The sequence below is a fragment of the Phocoena sinus genome, chromosome 13 (assembly GCF_008692025.1).
Source record: "Phocoena sinus isolate mPhoSin1 chromosome 13, mPhoSin1.pri, whole genome shotgun sequence".
NCBI lineage: Eukaryota > Metazoa > Chordata > Mammalia > Artiodactyla > Phocoenidae > Phocoena > Phocoena sinus.
Window position 1 is genome coordinate 79,286,791 of NC_045775.1, and position 25,898 is coordinate 79,312,688.

A 25,898-nucleotide genomic window follows, 5' to 3' on the forward strand; every position below is an offset into this window, starting at 1 on the left:
TAGGAGTCCTGCTGCAAGTTCCTGCTTTGCTTTTCCAGGGGCACCTTTTAAAATAACCATTTAGAGCTGAGCCCCTGAAAAGTTAAGTACAGGTGTTTTCTACCCCCTCTCTACCGCCTGCTCTGACGTGAGATGAAGGACCACCCTTGCCCTGGCTCTCCCACCTCCTCACCCCACACCCGCATCTGGGATCTGTAACAGATCTTGTGACTCTGCTTCCTTTGTGTGGGTGTATTGAAACTGCACAATCAAAATGACCCCAGGGTTTTCACTTCCCCAAAGTGGGAGCTCAGATGCTGAGGGAACTATCTACCCACCCCATGGGGGTGGTGTGTGCTCCTCATTCAGGGGGCCATAATCTGCATATTCTCAATTCAGTACATCAGCTTCGGGGCCCCTGACACACACGTGAAGACTGTGGCCAATGTAACTTCCTCTGGGACATCTTTCTCCTTTTCGGCACAACCAGTTCACTCACGTGGGTAAGTCCACCTTCACTGAGTTCCCTGGCTGCTCATCTCACGGACCAAATGGCAGCAGCGTCAACATGCCCACAGTCAACTACTTCTTTCGTAATTCCACACACATTCAATTCAAATTCCACTTCCAACACTATCACTTTTTCTTTCTTCTCTACATTTTCATCTTTCTTCACCAGCTCCGTCTCTCAATTATCTGCTTCTGTGACATGTCATGTGGGTTCGCCCCTGCGAGACAAGGAAGTAACACAGCTCTATGCCTGTTAGATGCGTGTGGACTGAATAAGGAAAGCACGATGATGAACCACAGACAGACTTTGAAAGAAGTGACCCGACTGGTCACAACCAAGATGCCCCTCTTATTTATGGAGTGATCTGTGCACTGAAGAGCTGGCGGTGAAGTTCATACAATTACTCACAGTTAATATGTGCTGGCACCTTAAATTTGAACCATATTGTTGGGGAACAGGTGTGATGTAACTAAACTGTGGTAACTGAAATGTATGCGGACGGGAACCATGCAAAACCAGGACTGCCAGAACAGCAAAGCTTTTTACAGTTTTGGACGGTTTATTATGAATGAAGATGAAAGCTCTGTCATCTTAACCTCTGACTTTTTTTGAAAAAAATGGAAGAATAGGACTTCCCTGGCGGTCCAGTGGTTAAGACTCTGTGCTTCCACTGCAGAGGCTGTGGGTTCGATCCCTGGTCAGGGAATTAAGATCCTAGATCCCACATGCCACAAGGTGCGGGGGAAAAAAATAATGAAGTAGAGTTGATTTACAATGCTGTGTTAGTTTCTGGTGTACAGCAAAGTGATTCAGTTATGTGTGTGTGTGTATATATGTTATATATATAATATATACATTCTTTTTCAGATTCTTTTCCATTATGGTTTGTTACAATATATTGAATACAGTTCCCTGTGCTACACAGTAGGACCTAATTGTTTATCTATTTTATATGTACTAGTTTGTATTTGCTAATCCCAAACTCCTAATTTATCCTTCCCCCACTCCCTTTCCCCTTTGGTAACCATAAGTTTGTTTTCTATGTCTGTGTTAAACTCTGATTTTTAACCTGTGCCTCTAGAATCAGAATCTCATTGTCCCTGAAATTCTGCCAGGTAGGCATGCCTTGTGTCCCCAACACCAGTTACTAATGTACCCTTGGGACTGGGCTTATGGGCTGTAGGAGCTGTAATATGGATCCAATTTGGCACTAAAAGGGAGAACATATCTGAGGGTCACTGGGACAGACATAGGGGGACTCAACGGTCTGTTCCCAAGTCCTGTCTGCTACGGCTACAAAGGCTGTATATTTGGCAAGAACTTGTAAATGCACAAATCATACCCATATAGATGTCTGCGTAGAGTTCGTGGTAGCAGTTCATTACCAAACAACCTAGGGCAGGTCAGAGTCAGAACAAAGGCGGCTGCCCTGGTCTACAGAAGCAAACACAGCCTTTGGGCCACTTGGGGCAGCACAGCATCACCTTGCTTAAGGCCACTCCAACAACAAGAAGAAAACAGCACGCAGGGACGGGCATTTAGCTGAGCGAGCCCAGCGCCGTGTAAAGATGGCTTCTATAGGAAACGCTTCTTGTTCTGTACCAATGAATCACAAAGCATGTTACCTAAGGTTTGAATGGCTAATAACAGAGCAACCTGCACCGCTTAAAGCAAACGAAGAAACGGTGCCAATTCTAGAGAGCTGAGGATTACCCACATCGCCTACCCAAAATTCAGTCATGTAGTATGGATGCATTTAAACAAATTCAATACTATATATAAAATAGCTAACTAATAAGGACCTACCGTATAGCACAGGGAACTCTACTCAATGCTCTGTAATGAGCTATGTGGGAAAAGAATCTAAAAAAGAGTGGATATATGTACATGTATAACTGACTGACCTTGCTGTACACCTGAAGCTAACACAACATTGCAAATCAATTATACTCTAATAAAAGTTAAAAGCAAAACCAAAAAACCTAAATTCATTAAGTCCGGTCAAATTCTGGGTTCTGAAAGGGATGAATCTTCCTAGGAAGTTATTACACTGGAGAGTAATAGTAGTGGGAAGACTCAAGGGTACCGACAGCTCTGTGATCAGCGATCAACTATCCTCATCCCCGCGAAATTTCCTTTTGGTCTTTATGTTTCATTCTTAAACAAGCCGTCCATGCCACAGGCTACTCTCTGGCCACCTGTGTGTTGCCCGGACTGATGTTCCGTCAGTCAATCGGGCACCAGCGCTCACCGTGTGCAGGGACAAATATTTTCACTGGGTCACTGAAGGGCCCGACTCCCCCTTTGGTGACGGCTGCAATCCTCACGGTGCACGAGGCGTTGTGGACTTGAACAGAAAGCTGAGCGAGACTGTCGTTCTGGCCGACTTCTTCAGAGAGCTCTTTCTGGGGACAGAGAGGAAAGGAAAGGAAAGGAGATACTGAGGCACCAGGGGCCTTGTCGCCCGAGGGAAGTTCTTCCGAGGGAAGCTGCCCCACCCACATCCCAGGGGCAGCGGCTGTGTTCCCACAGCATCCCTTCCTTCACTCAGGCCACAGCCAAGGGAGCCAATAGGCCGGCAGTGATGCAGGACAGGCTGGCAGCATCCTCAGGTCTTGGGTCTCTGGGCCTACTAGGGTCGTGCGAACATGGTACTTAGAGGGGTCAGTGAAGAAACCTCTGGAAGAAAGGGAATCTGTGGCAGATGCGCCCGAAGGCAAAAGCAAGACTGTCTCCTCGACACTCCCGCCCTCAGAACCCCCAGAGAACACTGCCCAGGAGCTGCACCGAAACTTGACACCTGCCAGCTTCCCTGAACCAGCACAAGTGGGCTCGTGTTCCTTGCAATTCTAAGAGTTGTGACTACAGTCTACATTTAGAAGGGCACTGACACTTTTTCTTCCAGCGACAAACACACAATGTGCTCCATTTTCAAAAATCTGGCTTTACTTATTTTGTTTTAAAGCCATCGCTGCACACCTTGACCCGTTAAAACATGGGGGATGGGGGAGACTTTTGAAAAAATAACCAGGGGAAAAAAATACTTTCCCCTTTGTTTCCAAACCTTGACTATCACGGTGTTCTCTGGTGCGGGAAACTAACTTTGCGTTTGGGATTGGCTTTTCAAATAGGAACCACAGGGTTGGTGAAGGCTGAAAGGTAGCACTAGGAACATGTCTTTAATTCTGAATTATGGATATTTGTTTTCACAGAGAGATATCACACATGGAGCACAGATATCATGGATCAGCAATGGATAGCAGGGGCCTGGTGTGGGTGGTAGCTTCCTCCCCTGGTCACTCATGCTGGTCACTTCTCCCAATGGTGCCGGGTGGAACCAGGTCAGCCCTTATGGAGAGGGCAGTCCCATCACTCATGACCAATGGGGACACCTGGGTCAGCCACCTGGACACTGTTTATAATCTAAACAGACAGTGACCATCAGGACTTAGAAACGTCCCCAGACAAGGGATGAAAGGGAAAACTATGGTCTTAATTTTTTTGGTTTTTTAACCCCATTGGACTCAGTGCCTAAAAGATTTGCCATAGATTTTTGTTAATTAGGTAGACAAATTAGTCATTTTTTCTGATATATCAAAAGGCATTTTCTGTATGGCTAACCCAGTTTTGATTATGTGTTAGTTGGTCATTCTCTGTGTAATTTGGGGAGGACAGAAACTCATCAAGTAGAGTAACTTCATTGTCAAAGCCCTCAGAGTCATGGAACCTTGATGGGCAGCAGAGAAATAGTGCATATACCCCACAGTTTAAAACCTAACAGCTCTTCAAAGTACAAAAGAAAGACTTCATGCCTGACAAGGAACATGGGGCCTGCTCCTGGTGTCACACATTTTGTCTGCAAAGATGCGAACGCAATACCTTGTTTATGAGAAAAACCATCTTAAAATAAGGGGACACACATAGTTTTGAAAGAATTCAATCCCAAGAAGAAGAGAAATCCTAACAAAACCAAAATTATCCTTTTGGAAATGAACATAAAAGCAGTTGATAACACCTATTCCCATAGGGCCTATAACTCCCTATGAAAACCCAGAGGAGTTACTTTTTAATTTCCACCTCCTACTCTTTGAGTTAATAACTGTAAGGAGTTAATCTGTGAAGTGCTTGAAACAGTGCCTCACCCAGAGCAAAGGTTACCCAAGAGTCACAGTGGCCACCATCACAGCTGGCATTACCCTGAATCTTTTTAAAATTTAATTAACTAATTAATTTTACAAATTTATTTATTTATCTATTTATTTTTGGCTGAGTTGGGTCTTCGTCGCTGTGCACGGGCTTTCTCTAGTTGCGGTGAGCGGGGGCTACTCCTAGTTGTAGTGCGCGGGCCTCTCATTGCAGTGGCTTCTCTTGTTGCGGAGCACGGGCTCTAGGCGCATGGGCTTCAGTAGTTGTGGCACATGGGCTCAGTAGTTGTAGCTCACGGGCTCTAGATCACAGGCTCAGTAGTTGTGGTGCATGGGCTTAGTTGCTTCACGGCACGTGGGATCTTCCCAGACCAGGGATCAAACCCGTGTCTCCTGGTTAAGGTGGATTCTTAACCACTGCGCCACCAGGGAAGTCCTATCCTGAATCTTGAAGCATGGAAATGATGCCAGCCACCGCTCACTGGGAATCCATTTTGGAAATACATAAAAAACCATCCCACTTTAGGGGTGGAATTGTAATCAATGTTGAAGTAGTGATTAGAAAGATAAATGATAAACACTTAGTGGAGGTGTCCAATTTTCTCCAAGAATATCCTTAAATAGTAATCTCAAATATAATTTAAACATGATTCCCAATGTTAAAAATTGATGTAATTTATTCATACTGTTTTGATGCCAAATACATAAAGAAAGGTGTGAGCACATCCATATCCCCAAGTATTTTAGTGTTGATCTTGAAAGGTGGCAGAGATCCTTCTAATTTCAGAGAGCTGTAGGAGCCCCCCGCTCACCCCCGTGTGTTATCTCTCTTGCTGTCAGGGTGCAGACCGCCGAAGGAGGGGTCATCTCATCGGCACAATGTGGTCTGGCCACAGGACACAGGTCATGGGTCAGCTGCACATTTCTCATTTAGTGAGCTTTCAATTTCACCAACACAGGCCCATATCTCTAAGAACTTAAAACCTAAAGGCATTGTCAGGTAATGAAATCAGTTTGACTACAGCTTTACTTACACAGAAAACATACGGACCTTGCCTGTTGGGGAAAGTAACAGCACATCTTTGGAAACACAGTTTATTTTTTCTCATTGTGTGGCTTCAGTGTTGGTCAGGGCAACTGGATATTTGTTTTCACTTATCAAAAAGACCTTAATATCTCCAACTCTGTAAGAATTCACAACCCCACAATTTGTAACTGTAATTAAGAATACAGGTAATTCCCTGGCGGTCCAGTGGTTGGGACTCTGCGCTTTCACTGCCGAGGGCCTGGGTTCAATCCCTGGTTGGGGAACTAAGATCCCGCAAGCCATGTAGCACAGCCAAAACAGAAAAAAGAATATGGCCCATTTCAAAATTACTCAGAGGGAGACTGGTTCAAGATGGTGGAGTAGAAGGACGTGCTCTCACTCCCTCTTGTGAGAACACCAGAATCACAACTAGCTGCTGGACAATCATCGACAGGAAGACACTGGAACTCACCAGAAAAGATACCCCACATCCAAAGACAAAGGAGAAGCCACAGTGAGACGGCAGGAGGGGCGCAATCACAATAAAATCAAATCCCGTAAGTGCTGGGTGGGTGACTCACAGACTGGAGAACACTTAATACCACAGAAGTCCACCCACTGGAGTGAAGGTTCTGAGCCCCACGTCAGGCTTCCCAACACGGGGGTCCGGCGACAGAGGGGGAATTCCCAGAGAATCAGACTTTGAACGCTAGCGGAATTTGACTGCAGGACTTAGACAGGACTGGGGGAAACAGAGACTCCACTCTTGGAGGGCACACACAAAGCAGTGTGTGCACTGGGACCCAGGGGAAGGAGCAGTGAGCCCATAGGAGACTGAACCAGACATACCTGCTAGTGTTGGAGGGTCTCCTGCAGAGGCGGGGGGTGGCTGTGGCTCACCACCGGGACAAGGACACTGGCAGCAGAAGTTCTGGGAAGTACTCCTTGGCATGAGACCTCCCGGAGTCCGCCATTAGCCCCACCAAAGAGCCTGTAGCCTTCAGTGCTGGGTCACCTCAGGCCAACCAACCAACAGGGAGGGAACTCAGCCCCACCCATCAGAAGACAAATGGATTAAACTTTTACTGAGCTCTGCCCAACAGAGCAACACCCAGCTCTATCCACCACCAGTCCCTCCCATCAGGAAGCTTGCACAAGCCTCTTCAATAGCCTCACCCACCAGAAGGCAGACAGCAGAAGCAAGAAGAACTACAATCCTGCAGCCTGTGGAACGAAAACCACATTCACAGAAAGACAGACAAAATGAAAAGGCAGAGGACTATGTACCAGATGAAGGAACAAGATAAAAACCCAGAAAAACAACTAAATGAAGTCAACTTTCCAGAAAAAGAATTCAAAATAATGATAGTGAAGATGATCCGGGACCTCGGAAAAAGGATGGAGGCAAAACTCGAGAAGATGAAAGAAATGTTTAACAAAGACCTAGAAGAATTAAAGAACACCTAGAAGAATTAAAGAACAAACACCTAGAAGAATTAAAGAACAAACAAACAGAGATGAACAGTACAATAACTGAAATGAATAATACACTAGAAGGAATCAGTAGCAGAATAACTGAGGCAGAAGAGCAGATAAGTGAGCCAGAAGACAGAATGGTGGAATTCACTGCCACAGAACAGAATAAAGAAAAAAGAATGAAAAGAAATGAAGACAGCCTAAGAGACCTCTGGGACAACATTAAACACACCAATGTTCACATTATAGGGGTCCCAGAAAGAGGAGAGAGAGAGAAAATATTTGAAGAGATTATAGTCAAAAACTTCCTTAACATGGGAAAGGAAACAGCCACCCAAGTCCAGGAAGCACAGAGAGTCCCAGACAGTATAAACCCAAACAGAAACACAACGAGACACACAGTAATCAAACTGACAAAAATTAAAGACAAAGAAAAAATATTAAAAGCAACAAGGGAAAAAGGACAAATAACATACAAGGAAACTCCCATAATGTTAACAGCTGATTTCTCAGCAGAAACTCCACAAGCCAGAAGGCAGTGGCATGATATACTTAAAGTGATGAAAGGGAAGAACCTACAAGCAAGATTACTCTACCAGGCAAGGATGTCATTCAGATTTGAGAGAGAAATCAAAAGCTTTACAGACAAGCAAAAGCTGAGAGAATTCAGCACCACCAAACCAGCTCTACAACAAATACTAAAGGAAGTTCTCTAAGTGGGAAACACAAGAGAAGAAAAGGACCTACAAAAAGCAAACCCAAAACAATTAAGAAAATAGTAATAGGAACATACATATCGATAATTACCTTAAATGTGAATGGATGAAATACTCCAACCAAAACATACAGGCTTGCTGAATGGATACAGAAACAAGACCCATATATATGCTGTCTACATGAGACCCACTTCACACCTAGGCACACATACAGACTGAAAGTGAGGGGATGGAGAAAGATATTCCATGCAAATGGAAATCAAAAGAAAGCTGGAGTAGCAATACTCATATCAAATAAAATAGACTTTAAAATAAAGAATATTACAAGAGACAAGGAAGGGGTTTCCCTGGTGGTGCAGTGGTTAAGAATCCGCCTGCCAATGCAGGGGACACGGGTTCGAGCCCTAGTCCGGGAAGATCCCACAAGCCACGGAGCAACAAAGCCCATGCGCCACAAGTACTAAGCCTGCACTCTAGAGCCTGTGAGCCACAACTACTGAGTCTGTGCACCACAACTACTGAAGCCCGCATACCCAGAGTCTGTGCTCCGCAACAAGAGAAGCCACTGCACTGAGAAGCCCGCGCACCGCAACGAAGAGTAGCCCCTGCTCGCCACAACTAGAGAAAGCCCGCGCACTACAATGAAGACCCAATGCAGCCATAAATAAAATTAAAAAAAAGACAAGGAAGGACACTACATAAAGATCAAGGGATCAATCCTACAAGATATAACAATTATAAATATATATGTACCCAACCTAGGAGCACCTCAATACATAAGGCAAATGCCAACAGCTATAAAAGAGGAAATCAACAGTAACACAATAATAGTGGGGGAACTTAACAGCTCACTTACACCAATGGACAGATCATCCAGACAGAAAATTAATAAGGAAACACAAGCTTTAAATGACACAATAGACCAGAGAGATTTAATTGATATTTATAGGACATTCCAAAAACAGCAGATTATACTTTCTTCTCAAGTGCACATGGAACATTCTCCAGGATTGATCACATCCTGGGCCACAAATCAAGCCTTGGTAAATTTAAGAAAATTGAAATCACATCAAGCATCTTTTCTGACCACAACGCTATGAGATTAGAAATCAATTACAGGGAAAAAAACTGTAAAAAACAAACACATGGAGGCTAAACAATATGTTACTAACTAACCAAGAAATCACTGAAGAAATCAAAGAGGAAATCAAAAAACACCTAGAGAGAAATGACAATGAAAACACGATGATCCAAAACCTATGGGATGCAGCAAAAGCAGTTCTAACAGGGAAGTTTATAGCTATACAAACCTACCTCAAGAAACAAGAAAAATCTCAAATAAACAATCTAACCTTACACCTAAAGGAACTAGAGGAAGAAGAACAAACAAAACCCAAAGTTAGTAGAAGGTAAGAAATCATAAAGATCAGAGGAGAAATAAATGAAATAGAAACAAAGAAAACAATAACAAAGATCAAGAAAACTAAAAGCTGGTTCTTTGAGGAGATAAAATTGATAAACCTTTCGCCAGACTCATCAAGAAAAAGAGGGATATTAGAAATGAAAAAGGAGAAGTTACAACAGACACCGCAGAAATACAAAGCATCATAAGAGATTACTACAAGCAACACTCTGCCAATAAAATGGACAACCTGGAAGAAATGGACACATTCTTAGAAAGGTATAACTTTCCAAGACTGAACCAGGAAGAAATAGAACATACGAACAGACCAATCACAAGTAATTACATTGAAACTGTGATTAAAAATCTCCCAACAAACAAAAGTCCAGGACCAGATGGCTTCACAGGTGAATTCTATCAAACATTTAGAGAAGAGCTAACACACATCCTTTTCAAGCTCTTCCAAAAAGTTGCAGAGGAAGGAACACTCCCAAACTCATTCTACGAGGCCACCATCACCCTGATACAAAAAGCAGACAAAGATACTACAAAAAAAAGAAAATTACAGACCAATATCACTGATGAATATAGATGCAAAAATCCTCAACAAAATACTAGCAAACAGAATCCAACAACACATTAAAAGGATCATACACCATGATCAAGTGGGATTTATCCCAGGGATTCAAGGATTCTTCAATATATACAAAGCAATCAATGTGATACACCATATTAACAAATTGAAGAATAAAAACCATATGATCATCTCAATAGATGCAGAAAAAGCTTCTGACAAAATTCAACACCCATTTATGATAAAAACTTTCCAGAAAGTGGACATCGAGGGAACCTACCTCAACATAATAAAGGCCATATACAACAAACCCACAGCAAACATCATTCTCAATGGTGAAAAACTGAAAGCATTTCCTCTAAGATCAAGACAAGGATGTCCACTCTCGCCACTATTATTCAACATAGTTTTGGAAGTCCTAGCCATGGCAATCAGAGAAGAAAAAGAAATAAAAGGAATACAAATTGGAAAAGAAGAAGTAAAACTGTCACTGTTTGCAGATGACACGATACTATACATAGATAATCCTAAGGATGCCACCAGAAAACTACCAGAGCTAATCAATGAATTTCGTAAAGTTGCAGGATACAAAATTAATGCACAGAAATATCTTGCATTCTTCTACATTAACAACAAAAGATCAGAAAGAGAAATTAAGGAAACAATCTCCTTCACCATTGCAACAAAAAGAATAAAATACCTAGGAATAAACCTACCTAAGGAGGTAAAAGACCTGTACTCAGGAAACTATAAGACACTGATGAAAGAAATCAGAGATGACACAAACAGATGGAGAGATATACCATGTTCTTGGATTGGAAGAATCAATATTGTGAAGATGACTATACTACTCAAAGCAATCTACAGATTCAATGCAATCCCTATTAAATTACCAATGGCATTTTTTTACAGAACTAGAACAAAAGATCTTAAAATTTGTATGGAGATACAAAAGACCCCGAATAACCAAAGCAATCTTCAGAGAAAAAAATGGAGCTGGAGGAATCAGACTCCCTGACTTCAGACTATACTACAAAGCTATAGTAATCAAGACACTATGGTACTGGCACAAAAACATAAATATAGATCAATGGAACAGGATAGAAAGCCCAGAGATAAACCCACACACCTCTGGTCAACTAATCTATGACAAAGGAGGCAAGGATACACAATGGAGAAAAGACAGTCTCTCTTCAACAAGTGATGCTGGGAAAACTGGACAGCTACACGTAAAAGAATGAAATTAGAACACTCCCTAACACCATACACAAAAATAAACTCAAAGTAGATTAAAGACCTAAATGTAAGACCGGACACTACAAAACTCTTAGAGGAAAACATAGGAAGATCACTCTTTGACATAAATCACAGCAAGATCTCTTTTGACCCACCTCCCAGAGTAATGGAAATAAAACCAAAAATAAACAAATGGGACCTAATGAAACTTAAAATCTTTTGCACAGCAAAGGAAACTATAAACAAGACGAAAAGATAACCCTCAGAATGGGAGAAAATATTTGCAAACAAATCAAGGGACAAAGGATTAATCTCCAAAATATAACAGCTCATGCAGCTCAATATTAAAAAAGCAAACAACCCAATCTAAAAATGGGCAGAAGAGCTAAATAGACATTTCTCCAAAGAAGACATACAGATGGCCAAGAGGCACATGAAAAGCTGCTCAACATCACTAATTATTAGAGAAATGCAAATCAAAACTACAATGAGGTATCACCTCACACTGGTTAGAATGGGCATCATCAGAAAATCTACAGATAAATGCTGGAGAGAGAGGGTGTGGAGGAAAGGGAACCCTCTTGCACTGTTGGTGGGAATGTAAGTTGATACAGCCACTATGGAGGGCAGGATGGAGGTTCCTTAAAAAACTAAAAATAGAATTACCATATGACCCAGCAATCCCACTACTGGGCATATACCCAGAGAAAACCATAATTCAAAAAGACACATGCATCCCAATGTTCACTGCAGCACTATTTACAATAGCCAGGTCATGGAAGCAACCTAAATGCCCATCGACAGACGAATGGATAAAGAAGATGTGGTACATATATACAATGGAATATTACTCAGCCATAAAAAGGAACGAAACTGGGTCCATTGTAGAGATATGGTTGGACTTAGAGAGTGTCATACAGAGTGAAGTAAGTCAGAAAGAGAAAAACAAATATTGTATATTAACACATATATGTGGAATCAAGAAACACGGTACAGATGAACCAGACTGCAAGGCAGAAACAGAGGCACAGATGTAGAGAACAAATGTATGGACACCAAGGGGGGGAAGCGGGGGTGGTGCAGGTGGTGTGATGAATTGGGAGATTGGGATTGACATTTACACTAATATGTATAAAATAGATAATTAATAAGAATCTGCTGTATTAAAAAATAAAATAAAATTCAAAAATAAATAAATCAATCAAATTACTTAGGCTAAAATAAAACAAGAAGACTATGGTCCATTTTATTACCCCAAAGAACAGTAACCTTCAATAGGGAAAGAACTACCCCATGCGACAACAAACTTGTTCAAAAGGGCTTCAAGGGCACAATCAACAGTGTAAAACCCTCACATCTTACTCTTGAAACATGTCCTGTTTTCACTTCTTTCTGCTAAGAGGCCATGCTGTGGAATTTGAACAAGAGACACTGTGCTGTGAAGAAAGCCAAGGGCATCTGGAGAAGAGCAGTGGGGCTGTGGAAAGCACTGGCTTTGGAGTCAGTGAGACCTGGGTTCTTATTTCAATGCTGCAATTCTAAGCTGTGTGACTCTGGGTAAGTTACTCAATGTTTCTGAGTTTCAGTTTCCTCAAATGAAAACTGAGAAAATAGTATCTTTCTCACAGCGTTTTTGTAAGGTTTAAATGAGGCCTTTTATGTAAAACACTTGGCACAGGGTCTGTAAGTAATCAACGCTGTAAGTAACTGACGTTGATTATTATTATTCCTACATTCCTATAACACCTGTAAGGTGCTGTATTTTGATCTTCTTTCCCTATAACTGTAAGGCTCTAAGATAGAACTGAGCAAGTAGTATCTTTCAAGTCTTGGTGCATTAGAGAAAATCATCAAGGCTGTCTAGTTCCCAAACCAAGAATTTTATTTGACCTATCCACGGAGCTGCTCTTCATTGTAGCTTTCTCTTCCAGGCAAAAGGTACCATCCTTGATGGATCCTTGGGTTTCAGAAATGTTTCAGACTCCTGTCTGGCCTGTCTCACAAGAACCTCGCCTGTTCTTTTTACCTTAAAATGACACTAGCTCGCATGCTCTGCCCTCCTGTGACAGTGAGTGAGAGGGAGAAATGAGGAAAGGGAAGAGGCAGTGGGCACATCTACGCTCCAGGCATGCAGCTTGCTAGGAGGTTGGGGTCTGGGCCCAAGGAAGGAAGCCTTGAGTGCACTGTGGCTCCCCTGTGTCTTTAAATAAGCTGGTTCTACATGTCATGTCTCTTGGCCCATCATAATCGGCTATGAAACTTCCTTCTGATCAAAGATATCCACCCTTTCCAAACACAGTTAAACCAGCATTAGAGCCCCAATCCCAAAACAATGAGCTCTACAAGAATGACACGTACAAAAATGAGTCTCTGTCTAAGGTTCGGGCAAATCTCGGTCCAAGGTAAATGGATTTATTTATTGCAGAACACTGGAGAACCTTGAACTTGCCAGTATACACTGTGGGTCTTCCAGAAGGGGGTATAATACGCAGTATTTTATAAACTTATCTGCTCACTGAATTCTCACAGGTCTACTGACACTTTATGGGAATGGGACAAGAAATACCAGTCCACACTCACCAAAAGAATGTCCCATTCAGAGAGAGAAATTCTCCTGCTGGTTTAGATGTCAGTCAGGTCCATACATCAAGTTCATAGTGCCATAAATGCCTACAAAGCAAGCTTAAGGTCCTGTGTTCAGATGGTACAAAGATGGGCAAGGCACAGCTCCAGCTTCAAGGAGAACAGATTTTACTTGATCCTGACCTTTGTATTTTAAGCTTTGATTTGGAAGGCAAGGGACAGCAAGAAAAAGAGAGCAAAAAACATTGATGGCTTCATCAAGATACAGTAAATGTCCATACAGTAAATACCAGGAGTTTCTTAGTCTGAAAGTGACACAACAGTTGTAGGATACTGAAGGTACAAATTTTGAAAACTAAATTTCCAGCAAACTGTAATAGCCCACCCAAAGACTACTTCAAGAATGTTCTGAAATTCCATACAAAAAAAACCTCCCTTATTAGAGTAATAAATAAGAATATCTTCCAAAAATATCCAATTTCATCACCTTACATAAAGAAGATGTAGTTTTAGTAACGGTTTTCTTTCTTTTCAAAAAATATTTATTTTATTTTTATTTATTTGGCTGCACTGGGTCTTAGTTGCTGTGTGTGGGATCTAGTTCCCTGAGCAGGGATCAAACCCAGGCCCCCTGCATTGGGAGCGTGGAGTCTTAAATGCTGGACCACCAGAGATGTCCCTAGTAACAGTTTTAAAATGAAAATGAAAGGACGATTTCGAGAGGAAGTTGTGTCTAACTCTTGCCCTTCGGAAAAGAAGGGAGTTTAGGGAACCGAAGTGACGGGTACAGAGGTCATTTCAAGCTTCACTTTGGAAGGGGGTTTTAGGCCCCTCCCGGGCTGAGCTTCTCTTCAGTGTTCTTATTTGTCTCCAGCTGCAGCTGGTGAGCTGGGAGCTTAGCTGCCTCAGAGAATGTTACCCAAAGTAAAGTGAGCCACTAAGTCTTCTGTTGTCACAAGGCTGTCGTGATGCACAGAGGGCACCATGAGTACAATGCAAATGACCTTCCTGCTGGGATGATCTAGCATCTCCAAGGAGGCAATGACTGGAAAGGTCACAGCCCTAACTGTGGCGGTATTGTTCTCACTACAGAGGGGAGCATTCTGAACAAAGGGCAGAGAGAATGCAAGGCTGGGTGTTCATGGCACTTGTGTGTTAGGCTCCTTGGCCACGTCATGTCATTTGTAAGGCTTTCATCACTCCTGCCCGTCAGCGCGCCTCTGCTTCAGGGGTCCCCCCTAAAGAAGTATCTTTCACCCACACCAGGGGAGAAGGAGAAAGGATGACCTGCAGCTCTTCAAAGAAACTAGTTTGTTCCTATATCACTCAAGTGTCTGCTGAGAATCATTATCTTCCGCCAACCAAAGTTCCTACTGAATCAGAACGCAATCGCTGGACCTTCATGTATCTCTACTAAGAATGTAGTATTGTAATCAGGAGCCATCCTCTAAGAGAGGCATTTGATTCCCCTGACTCGACAGTGTGCAAATGGGATCAATAGGCCCCTTGCACAAATGGTCTGAGACAAAAGACCAGGAAGTGAGAGACTTCTTATCTCATAGCTGCAACTCCCTTAAGCCGGGTTTCGACTGGTACAAGTAGCATCCTTTTATCATCTACTATAAGGCAGAACAAACCATGGATTTCTAAGCTCTCTTCCTTTTCCATCACTACTGCTTCCGACAGTCTGCTTCCTGATAGGTAAACTGAGGCAGGAAAAGAAAAAAAATTAATTCAAATTGTTCTTTTGGAAGACAGCAGTTTTGATAAAAGCTGGGTGACATGAGGTTAAAAGTGACCGACACAAAGCCTGGACGTCATCCGTCAGTGCAGCTGTTCACCCCTTTCCTCGCCCGTGCCAAGAAATTGTAACTTTCCTGTGACGCTCCCTACAGATGCCACAAGGATGCTGAAGTCTGACCTATTACCAGGGTTAGATCAAGGAGGACTGTAACAACACAGAACAACAACACAACACAAAACAACAAAGCATGCTTTCCGCAATGGCGGTAAAGAAGAGACAGTCCTGAGGATAAAGCCAGTGCGTCTGCTCTTCTACAGATCCTCTGTGTCATGAGAAGTCAGTGTCACCTCAACCCTCTTCCTTTCTCAAGTGGGAAAGGGGACTGTCTGGGAGCTGCCCACCTAACCACAGTCAGCTGTCCCCCTCACCACTTCTGTCTTGGGTCAGATGTTCCCACCATCTTTAGACCGCTCGGCAATCAAAATCAGATGGCCCTCTGGGATTGACTGGAGTCACGTCTAACAAAGCTGTGCTATACAGTACGTCCTACAGGGCTGTGCCAATCCACCTGCTAGCCTGCTCGACCCTCTCTTTCGGGGTCCAGTTACTCTTGCCATCTGCTATGAGGCTGGGGGGCTTCCCTGACAATCAGCTTCTGGAATTTTCAAGAGGTTATGAGTTGCAGGACTGCTAAGCCCGGTAACCCCTCTCAGTAGTTCACACCGTCTTCTTCAAAGAGCCTAAGTTCCCTGAAGGCAAGAATCAGGTGACAACAGAGGATGAGTTCTATTCACATTGACTAATGAAATAAATGAATGGATGAAGGGTGAGTGAGGAAAGCCCCAAAGATTTCTTGGAATTTTATAACTTTTCAGGCACTTCTAATTTTTACTACATTGTTTATCTCCCGCTGAAAGGTGCCTTGCCTAACCCAATAATATCAGGCCTTTTCACGACAAAAGGAAAGATCCTAAAGCAGTATTAAATCAGCAAATCCAAGAAGACAAGTGCACCCTGTTGAAGTTCAGACTTACAGACGTCTCTGCATTCTGCCACACGTGAGAGATCCGGTAGCCCACCAGTTCCCCATCCTGCCGCTTAATTGGAGGCTTGATCCATTTGACATCCACCTTGTTGCTAGACTCATTCAGAAACACAGTGACATTCAGAGGTGCTGCTGACGGGGCTACAAAAGAGAAAGGAGAGAAGGATGAGGAAGTACGAAGAAAGGCACATAGAGAGTCATTCTCTTCTTGGTTTTTGTATGTTTGTTTTTTTAATTTTCTACGGAAAGCACTCAAATGAGGCTGAGATTAATAGTGGACTTTCATACATTTCTATGAAGATTTATTAAGATATTATATGTAAGTGCTTAGCACGGTGTCTAGTTCATTGTAGGCACTCAGAAAATGTTAGTTCTTCTCATTTTCCAATGCTTCCTTCATGATAAAATCTCTTCAATGTCGCATTAAAAAAAAAAAAGTGGACTTTCACCTTCTTTTCAATCGAGGACCATTACGATATCCCGAGTTTAGAAAAGTAAGCTTTGTGTCTAAGATTCCAAACAAAACGATCCCTGCATTTCCTCAAGACGTTTAGTGACAGGCTGGTAGGCAAGGCAGTCCGAGCAAGAAATAGGAAATGCAGAAATAGTTTTGTCTTGTTGCATATCATCTTTGCTCTTTTTAGGCTCTGTGAGCTCTGAAATATATTTTTGGGTTACTTTAGTGTGTTTGACAAGACAGCTTGATATTTCTATCAAACAAATGACTTTCATATTGCAACAATCTTTGTAAGAACCACTCAAATAAAATTCTCTTATAAAGGCCACACACAGGGCTTCCCTGGTGGCGCAGTGGTTGAGAGTCCGCCTGCCGATGCAGGGGACACGGGTTCGTGCACTGGTCCGGGAAGATCCCACATGCCGTGGAGCGGCTGGACCCGTGAGCCATGGCCGCTGAGCCTGTGGGTCCGGAGCCTGTGCTCCACAGTGGGAGAGGCCACAACAGTGAGAGGCCCGCGTACTGCAAGGGAAAGGAGCAAAAAAAAAAAAAAAAAAAAAAGGCCACACACACTCACACAAGTGCTATGGACCTAGAGATGATCATACTAAGTGAAGTCAGACAGATAAAGACAAATATCATATGATATCACTTATATGTGGAATCTTAAAAAATGATACAAATGAACTTATTTATAAAACAGAAACAGACTCACAGACAGAAAACAAACATGGTTATCAAAGGGGAAAGGAGTGGGGAGGGATAAATTAGGAGTTTGGGATTAACAGGCACAAACTACTATATATAATATAGATAAACAACAAGGACCTACTGTATAGCACAGGGAACTATATTCAATATCTTGTACTAAACTATAATGGAAAAGAATCTGAAGAAGAATATATAACTGAATCACTTTGCTGTACACCTGAAACTAACACAACATTGTAAATCAACTCTACTTCAATGAAAGTTTTTTTAAAAAGTAAGCCCTGGGCTTCCCTGGTGGCGCAGTGGTTGAGAGTCTGCCTGCCAATGCAGGGGATGTGGGATCGAGCCCTGGTCTGGGAAGATCCCACATGCTGTGGAGCAACTGGGCCCATGAGCCACAACTACTGAGCCTGCGCGTCCGGAGCCTGTGCTCCGCAACAAGAGAGGCTGTGATAGTGAGAGGCCCGCGTACCGCGATGAAGAGTGGCCCCCGCTTGCCACAACTAGAGAAAGCCCTTGCACAGAAACGAAGACCCAACACAGCCAAAAATAAAAAAAAATAAAAAAAAAAAAAAGTAAGCCCTTTCCAAACTAAAACAACAAAGAAGTGGGAGACAGGGAAGGAGGTAGGTAGAGCTCATGGACTCCTCTTGGGGAAGCAAAACACACACAACTCCAAGAGGATTCTCCAGTAGACACCTGTGCAGCAGTAGGTCAAGAAGCTGGCGCCAGCTGGGGATCAGTTCTGTGTCATTTGAGCTGTACAAGGCAGGGAACACTGCTGATCTCAGGAGGAAGCCACGTTTTAAAGTCCAGAGCCAGGTTACTAATGATCTGAACAGAGCTAATCAGTGAATAAATTTAAATATGTATGTGTATGCGTGCGTGCGTGCGTGTGTAAGGCACCTCATGAATGAAGATCAGAGGGTCAAATACTATTTGCTGGGTTAGGTGACGAACTGTAGAATTTAGCGCTGGTTTTCACTCTCTGGTTTATAGCAAATTCTACACAAGCCACATAACCACTTTATGTCAAAATGTCTATATACAAGGATAATAAACGTTAACGCGCTTTTTAGGAAGAGTATGTATGTGGGTACAGTATGTGTACGAAATAATTTGGGAAACAAGTCAAGATCACAACTACATTCTTTTTCTGGGGAGGGAAGAACGTGACTGTAGCTATTAAAACCGAAAAACATATGCCTCCTGACCAATATTTTCTTTCCATGAATTTAATCTAGAAAAATTCTGCTGTAGGTAGTGTTATATTCATTGAAGCATAATAGTGACAGAAAGGAATAAATGTAATGTTCAGTTAATAATTACGATATAATAAATTCTGATAATTTTCCAATGATTACTCACCACCCCACACTGAAAAGAATTTGAGAGACCAGGTAAATTGATATGAAAGAATATCTAATGGTGGGGGGGTGAATAAAACTGCAAAAAGGGGGGCTTCCCTGGTGGCGCGGTGGTTGAGAGTCCGCCTGCCGATGCAGGGGACACGGGTTCGTGCCCCGGTCCGGGAAGATCCCACATGCCGCGGAGCGGCTGGGCCCGTGAGCCATGGTCGCTGAGCCTGCGCGTCCGGAGCCTGTGCTCCACAGCGGGAGAGGCCACAACAGTGAGAGGCCCGTGTACCGCAAAAAAAAAAAAAAAAAAACTGCAAAAAGGTACGTATCAATGATCCATTTTAGAAATTAGAAAATAAGTATTTTACATATAGGAAGAGTAAATATGCAATAACATACACCAAACTGTTGTTGTATTTTTATTTACGGGAGATTAAATTGTATATTTCTGATATATCTGAAAGGGAAACAAAAGGGCACTATAACCTCTTTGTCTCTGCTGATTCCAGGAGCAGTAATAATGAAGTTAGAGCAAATTTCAGCTTAGGAAATATATAGCTAAAGCTGTACCTATGAAACGAGTCACACAGTAGAATTTACAGGGAAACATGGTTGACTCAACATGTCTTTATGTCTACTCCCTCCTAAAACCCCTCTATGATGACAATAAGAAATTTAAAACAGTATAAGCTCACAGGGTACAGAGGAGCCAACAGTGGAAGAGGAATGCCAACATACGTATGAAAGTTGAAAAGCAGAGTAAGAAGGTGTAATTAACTCAGTAAATGGATTCTCCCCAAAGAACCACAGAGAGGCTCAGAAGCAGAGGACCAAGGGACCAGAGTGGGGACTAAAACTGCAAGATTGAAAGTTTGATCAGGAAGTAGCCCTCGAGATCCCTCTAACCTATTCCCACCACACACAGCTGGCAGGTATCCCTCAAATTCCCACAGGAGACAGGATGCTTTATTCTCTGAACTGAAAAGCTACTGGACTTGGGGCACCAGTAGAATGGAGGCACGATGAGGGGCTGACAACTAGGGAAATAAGTGGAAGTTCATACACTGACTGAGGGGGACTCCACCTCTGGCTCCTCCCCACCTGATCTTAGAGCATCAGCAGCTGTGTTCATATTCCTGAGGCAGCAGACAGGAGACTCAATTCTAGAGGAAGTAAGTGGCTCTGGGGGAAAGAAAGCCAATATTGACACGGGGGAGTATCCAAACTAAAACACTTAGGTCACTGGCCAATCACCTGACAGTGAAGCCTACAAGCCCCACCCATGCTCACAGAGCTTCCCATCAATCGCTGGTTCTTCACTCTTTAATAGGAGAGATAGTGGAAGATCAGAAGAGGCTGGGGAGGCCTCCTTCATGAATGTCAGAGACCAGAACAAAACACAGGACAGAGCACTCAGAGGAGGCAGAGACAATGCAGGGAACTAGAGAAAACTAAAACACAAACAAACAAAACCAATAATTAACATAGCCAAAGATAAGAAAAGGCTCTCATAATTGAGAACTGGAAAAAACTGTCAATGAAAAATAAAATTATTCTTATATATGACATTGCCAATTTCAATAAAGTATTCAACAGAAGAATTAGAAGATAAATCGAGTAAATCTCCAAAAGAAGAGTAGAATAAAAATTTTTAAAAGGAGGCCAATTTGAGGTAAAAAAAATTGAGGAAGCAATTAAAAGAGTTTCAACAAATGTCTAATACAGTTATCTGGAAAGAAAAATAGAAGAACATTTTGAAATGAAAAAATGTATAAGAAAAAGTCTCAAAACCAAAGCATTTGCATTCCTAGATTGAATGCCTATGATGATGAATGAAACAAATCCCACATCACAGCTCATTACAGCACCATGATTAAAGAGAAAAGATATTAAAGAAAAATTAAAACTAACAAACAGTTCACCTAGAAAACTCAAGTTATCAAAATTCTCTACAATGACACATGAAGCTAAAAAACAATGCAGATATACTTTTAAAATTTTGAGGGAAAATCATTTCCAACCTTAAATTCTCTATTAGGAAAAATTACCAATCCAGTATGACAAACAGACATGCAAGGTCCCATAGTTTTTATTTATATATATATATATTCTCTCTAGAGCTGATTGAGAATGTGCTCCATGAGAATGAGAGACAGTAAACCAAGAAAGACAAACGCCCAGGAGATGGCAAAGGAGTCACTAGGATGACTCTGGAGGGAGACAGGAAAAGAACCACATGAAAACATTAAAGATAAGAGTGGCTGGGCCTCACTCAGGGCTGGGAATAGTGCCTGTTCCCATCAATCGGCCTGGAAAATCTAATGATTCAAGGAGCACTGGGTAGAGTACACATAATGGTTTTGTCTCAATAGTGGGTAATAGTTGACCCTAGATGAAGCGCTGCTCTGGTCCAGCCTAACAAATACTAAAAGCAATGTCAAAAGGATCAGTCTTTTCCCATTAGCTTAACTGTGACCCCAAACAAAGCTCACTATTTATAAGAATACAAAAATGCCTAGTACTCAACAAAGTAAAATTCACAATGTCAGGAATCCAACCAAAGATTACCAGACATGTAGAAAAATTGGAAAGTACTCTCCACAAGGAATATAAATGAATCAATCAAAACCACTCCAGAAATAAGACTGATGTTAGAATTAGCAGACAAGGACATTAAAACAGTTATTATAACTGTATTCCATATGGTCCAAAAGTTAAGTAGAGACAGGAAAGATACAAAAAAAACCCCAAAAATTACAATGTGAGAGTTGAAATATACACTAGATAGAATTAATGGCAGATTAGATACTGCACAAGAAAAGATTAGTGAATTTGAAGACATAGTAATAGAACCTACCCAAAATAAAACACAAGGAGAAAAGCAGGGAAAAAAGTAATAGCATCAGTGAATTATGGATAACTTCAAGTGATATGATACATGGGTAACTGGAGTCCTCAAAGGAGCGGAGAGGCGGGAACAGAAAAAAATATTTGAAGAAGCAATGGCCAACATTTTCCAAATGTGATGCCAAACTATAGACACGCAGACCTCAGAAGTTCAATGAACCCCAAGCCCAAGGGATATAAAGAAAATTACACCAAGGCACACCATAATTAAATTGCTCCAAATCAAATACAAAAGGAAAACCAGAGACATAAGACACATTATACACAGAGGAATAAATTAAGAATTACCACAGATTTGTTATCAGAAACAACGCAAGCAAGAAGGCAGTGGAGTAACCTAGAACTCTATACCTAATAAAAATATCTTACAAAATGAAGTCCAAAGAAACCCCTCAAAGGTAGAATAAAGATTTCTTTCAGACATACAGAAGCTGAATTTCTCACCAAGATTCCCACAACAAGAAGTAATGAAGAATCCTTTAGGAAGAAGGAAAATAATACCACATGGAAATATGTACAGATTTACACACACAAAAAATGAATAACATTAGAAATGGTAACTACCATTTGGGTAAATAGCAACTGGGTAAATATAGGTTTTTTATAATTATATAAATCACTCTAAAAGATTATGACTCTTTGAACAAAAATAATAACAATCTAGTGTGGGTTTATAACATATGTAAAAGTAAAATGAGTGACAACAATAGCATAAATATCTGGAGATATCAAAAGAAAAATGAAAGTATACTATGTTAAGGTTCCTACACTATACCTGAGGTGGTATAACATCACTTGAAGGCATATAGTAATAAGTTAAACCTGTATACTATAAACCCTAAAGCAACCATTGAAAGAACAGAAAAAAAGAGTTATGGCTAAGAAGTCAAAAAGGAGATAAAATAGAATAAAAACATTCAATGAACCCAAAAGAAGGGGAACAAATTACAGACAGAACAAATAGAAGACAGATGTAAACCTACCCATATGAATGATATCATTACATTCTAATGGATTAATAAATACCCCAATTTAAAGGCAAGGATTGTGAAGTAAAGTACTGCCTGCATGAAATACCCATTGAATATAAAGATACAAGTAAGTTAAAAATAAGTATGAATAAAAGATACGCCATGGAATCAAAAGAAAGAGTAAAATGGCTATTATTAATATCGATAAAATAGATTTCACAGAATATATTACCAAAGATAAAGAAAATAATTTCGTAATGATAAAGTGGCCAATGTATTAGGAGAGCATAGTAATATTACACAGTTATGCACAAAATAACAGAACTTCAAGATATGTGAACTGCTAGAACTACAAATAGAAATAGATAAATTCAGTTATGACTACAGATTTCAATGCACCCAGCTAAATAACTCATAGAAAAAGGAGGCATAAAATCAATAAGAATACAATTGAAAAAACACTGTCAACTAACTTGACCACGGTGACATTTATAGAACACTCCATCTAATAAGAGCAGAATACACATTCTCAAGTACACATGGAACATTTATCAAGATAGACCGTGTTCTGGGCTGTAAAATTGAGTCTTGATACATTTCAAAGGATTCAAGTGATATGAATTATGTTATTTGGCCCCAACAGAATGAAATTAGAAATCACTAATACAAGTATTTGGAAACTATGTTAGACACCTAAATAACTAATGGGTTAAGGAAGAAATCAAAACAGAAACCAGAAAGTTTTTTAAACTGAATGAAAAGGAAACACCATATAAAAATTCTTCTCAGAGGTTTTTCTTCCTCATTTAAGATATTTTACAATCTTGGCACTAGTTTCATTTGTGCAAGGATTAAGCCCTAACAATTTATGACCTAGACCTGTCCCACCGTCTGTATTAAAATTGGAGCACTGATTATGTAAGGCTGGAGTTAAGGGCAGGAAAGAGGTTCTGAGTAATCCAGAGCTCTAAATTGGAAAATAATGGAAACTGGACAATTCAAATCTAACATAACTACAATATTCACTCCAATATTCATAGAAAAAAACACAAACTCTTGGAAATCAAAAGCAGCACACAGAAATGAAAGTTTACAGATGTAAATAAAATTTACTATGAGAAAATAATGTAGAGACAACAGTACCTACTTCATATGATTGCTATGAGGAGCTAATGAAATAATGCACGTAAAGTACCTAAGATGGTCCCTGGCATGTAGTAGGTGCTTATTGAACATTAGCCACTTTCACATTTATTAGTTTTCTTAAGTTTGATGCTATGAGTAATAACTTTCATATATTTGTATTTTAATTAAAATAATATATGCTATAAAGAGTATGCTACTATTAATATCTTCCTATGTAAAAGAAAATATTCCCTATACATAGTAAATATAAAGTTTGTCACTAAACGCTTTTCAAGTATAGAAGGAAACATCGTTCCTATTTTCATTGGTCACCTCCATAAAATTATCCTCCAGAGACGAAGGCCACACAAAGAAAAAGTTAAACTCTGCATCAGGCCACTGGGAAGGATCTGTTTCATCACACGCCATCAGGCACAATATCCATTCTGAACCCCAGGAATTACCTCTTTCGGTCGTGCTGGCCAGAATCCAAGGGCTCACTGCGGACCAGCCGACTTCATTCATGCAGGATACACCGATGCTGTAATTCGCCAGAGCCTGCAGCTGCTCGATTTGATACAGATGTGGTGAAGCAGAGGTGTTAAAAATCATGACTGAGCCATGACTCAGTGGCTCAACTTCCTCGACCTAAATGAAGAGTAAAATTGTGGACCAGGCGTTAGTAAGGGGGTAGGAATGTCAGACTTGGGGCATTCATGCATTCGGTGTACATGGCCCTTCCTCTCCACTGAGGGGAAGTACCTGCTTCCTTTCGGGCCACACCTTAAATTTCCCACCAGGATCCCTGTGTAGTACTCAGGCTACTCACTTGGTGCAACAATTGAGGACCTGACGAAAAACGCCTAAAAGAAGTGTTCTCACTCCAGCAGGTAACAGAGCAAATAATCGTCACCATAACATTATAGTTATTCTACATTATAACTTATAATAAAAGTAGCTCTTCCTCAGAATCACTTCGCTTCTTGATCATTTTTTTCAGCTGTTTCACAGAATATGCAGTAAAGACAAGGGACTTCGTATGTGGGGCAAAACCTGAAATATTTACTGTCTGACCCTTTAGAGAAAATATTTCCCAAATCCTACTTTAGAAGATGAGATACTTAAAATTTTTTTTAAAAATCTGTATTTCTTTTCATTATGTCTCCTGAGGAATTCTGCTCTTGCTTTGAGGCTAATTTTAGCATGTCCTTTATTCTTACCCCCCAATTCCCACTCCCATATAGATTCAACTCCAAAAGCAAACACAGATAGTATAGATTGTATGGCATTTTTTGGTGGGGAGATATAGGAAAGGGTCATTTGCACCTCACCCAACAAGCTTTTCTCCAAATCTTTTAAAAACCCATCAGCTCTTTCCCCTGAGTCCTTGTACCTCATCTTTCTCTCCATAAACTCCACCAGTCTCTCCACATCCCTCTCCATGTCTTCTGTATGCACAGGCAAGAGAGAGGGATTCCCAGCAAAATTCAGTCTCAGGCTAAACTTCCAGCTTTTCCTTTAAGGAAACCTCTTATCTGGGAACGGGGATCATGCAGAGTTTTCTCTCACTGTATGTTTTTCACAACTTCTAAAATATGTTGTACATATAAAATCAGAAAGACAAAAATCGTATTGGACAAAAAAGAAGCCACCAAAAACAATTTGGGGAAAAAAATCTTAAACCCACAAAATATATTTCTGATAATAATGGGCTTGCAATTATGGAGTGTGGAAACAATGCTGTTATTTCAGGATATGTGTGTTTGCATTTAGGTCAAGGGGCCACAGATCAACATTTTGGAATTCCAAATCCCCTAGTGGATACCATGAGGGCGGTGCTGGGACCGAGTCTCACCTCTGACTCAGACCCGCAGACTCTGCGGGGTGACAAGAGGGTACCAGTTGGCCTGAGGAGCCACCAGAGGAGAAAC

At 41.3% G+C, this 25,898-nt stretch overlaps 1 protein-coding gene across 1 annotated transcript in view; it reads right to left on the bottom strand.

Moving 5' to 3' along the window:
* The window catches only part of MERTK (MER proto-oncogene, tyrosine kinase), a 110,837-nt gene that overhangs the window by 29,775 nt on the left and 55,164 nt on the right, over positions 1–25,898 (bottom strand). The window contains exons 7-9 of the mRNA XM_032653545.1: positions 24,432–24,615; positions 16,428–16,579; positions 2,742–2,895 (exon numbers count right to left, since the gene is read on the bottom strand). Of these exons, the coding sequence (XP_032509436.1) occupies positions 2,742–2,895; positions 16,428–16,579; positions 24,432–24,615 (490 nt within the window). The remainder of the gene's footprint in view (positions 1–2,741; positions 2,896–16,427; positions 16,580–24,431; positions 24,616–25,898) is intronic.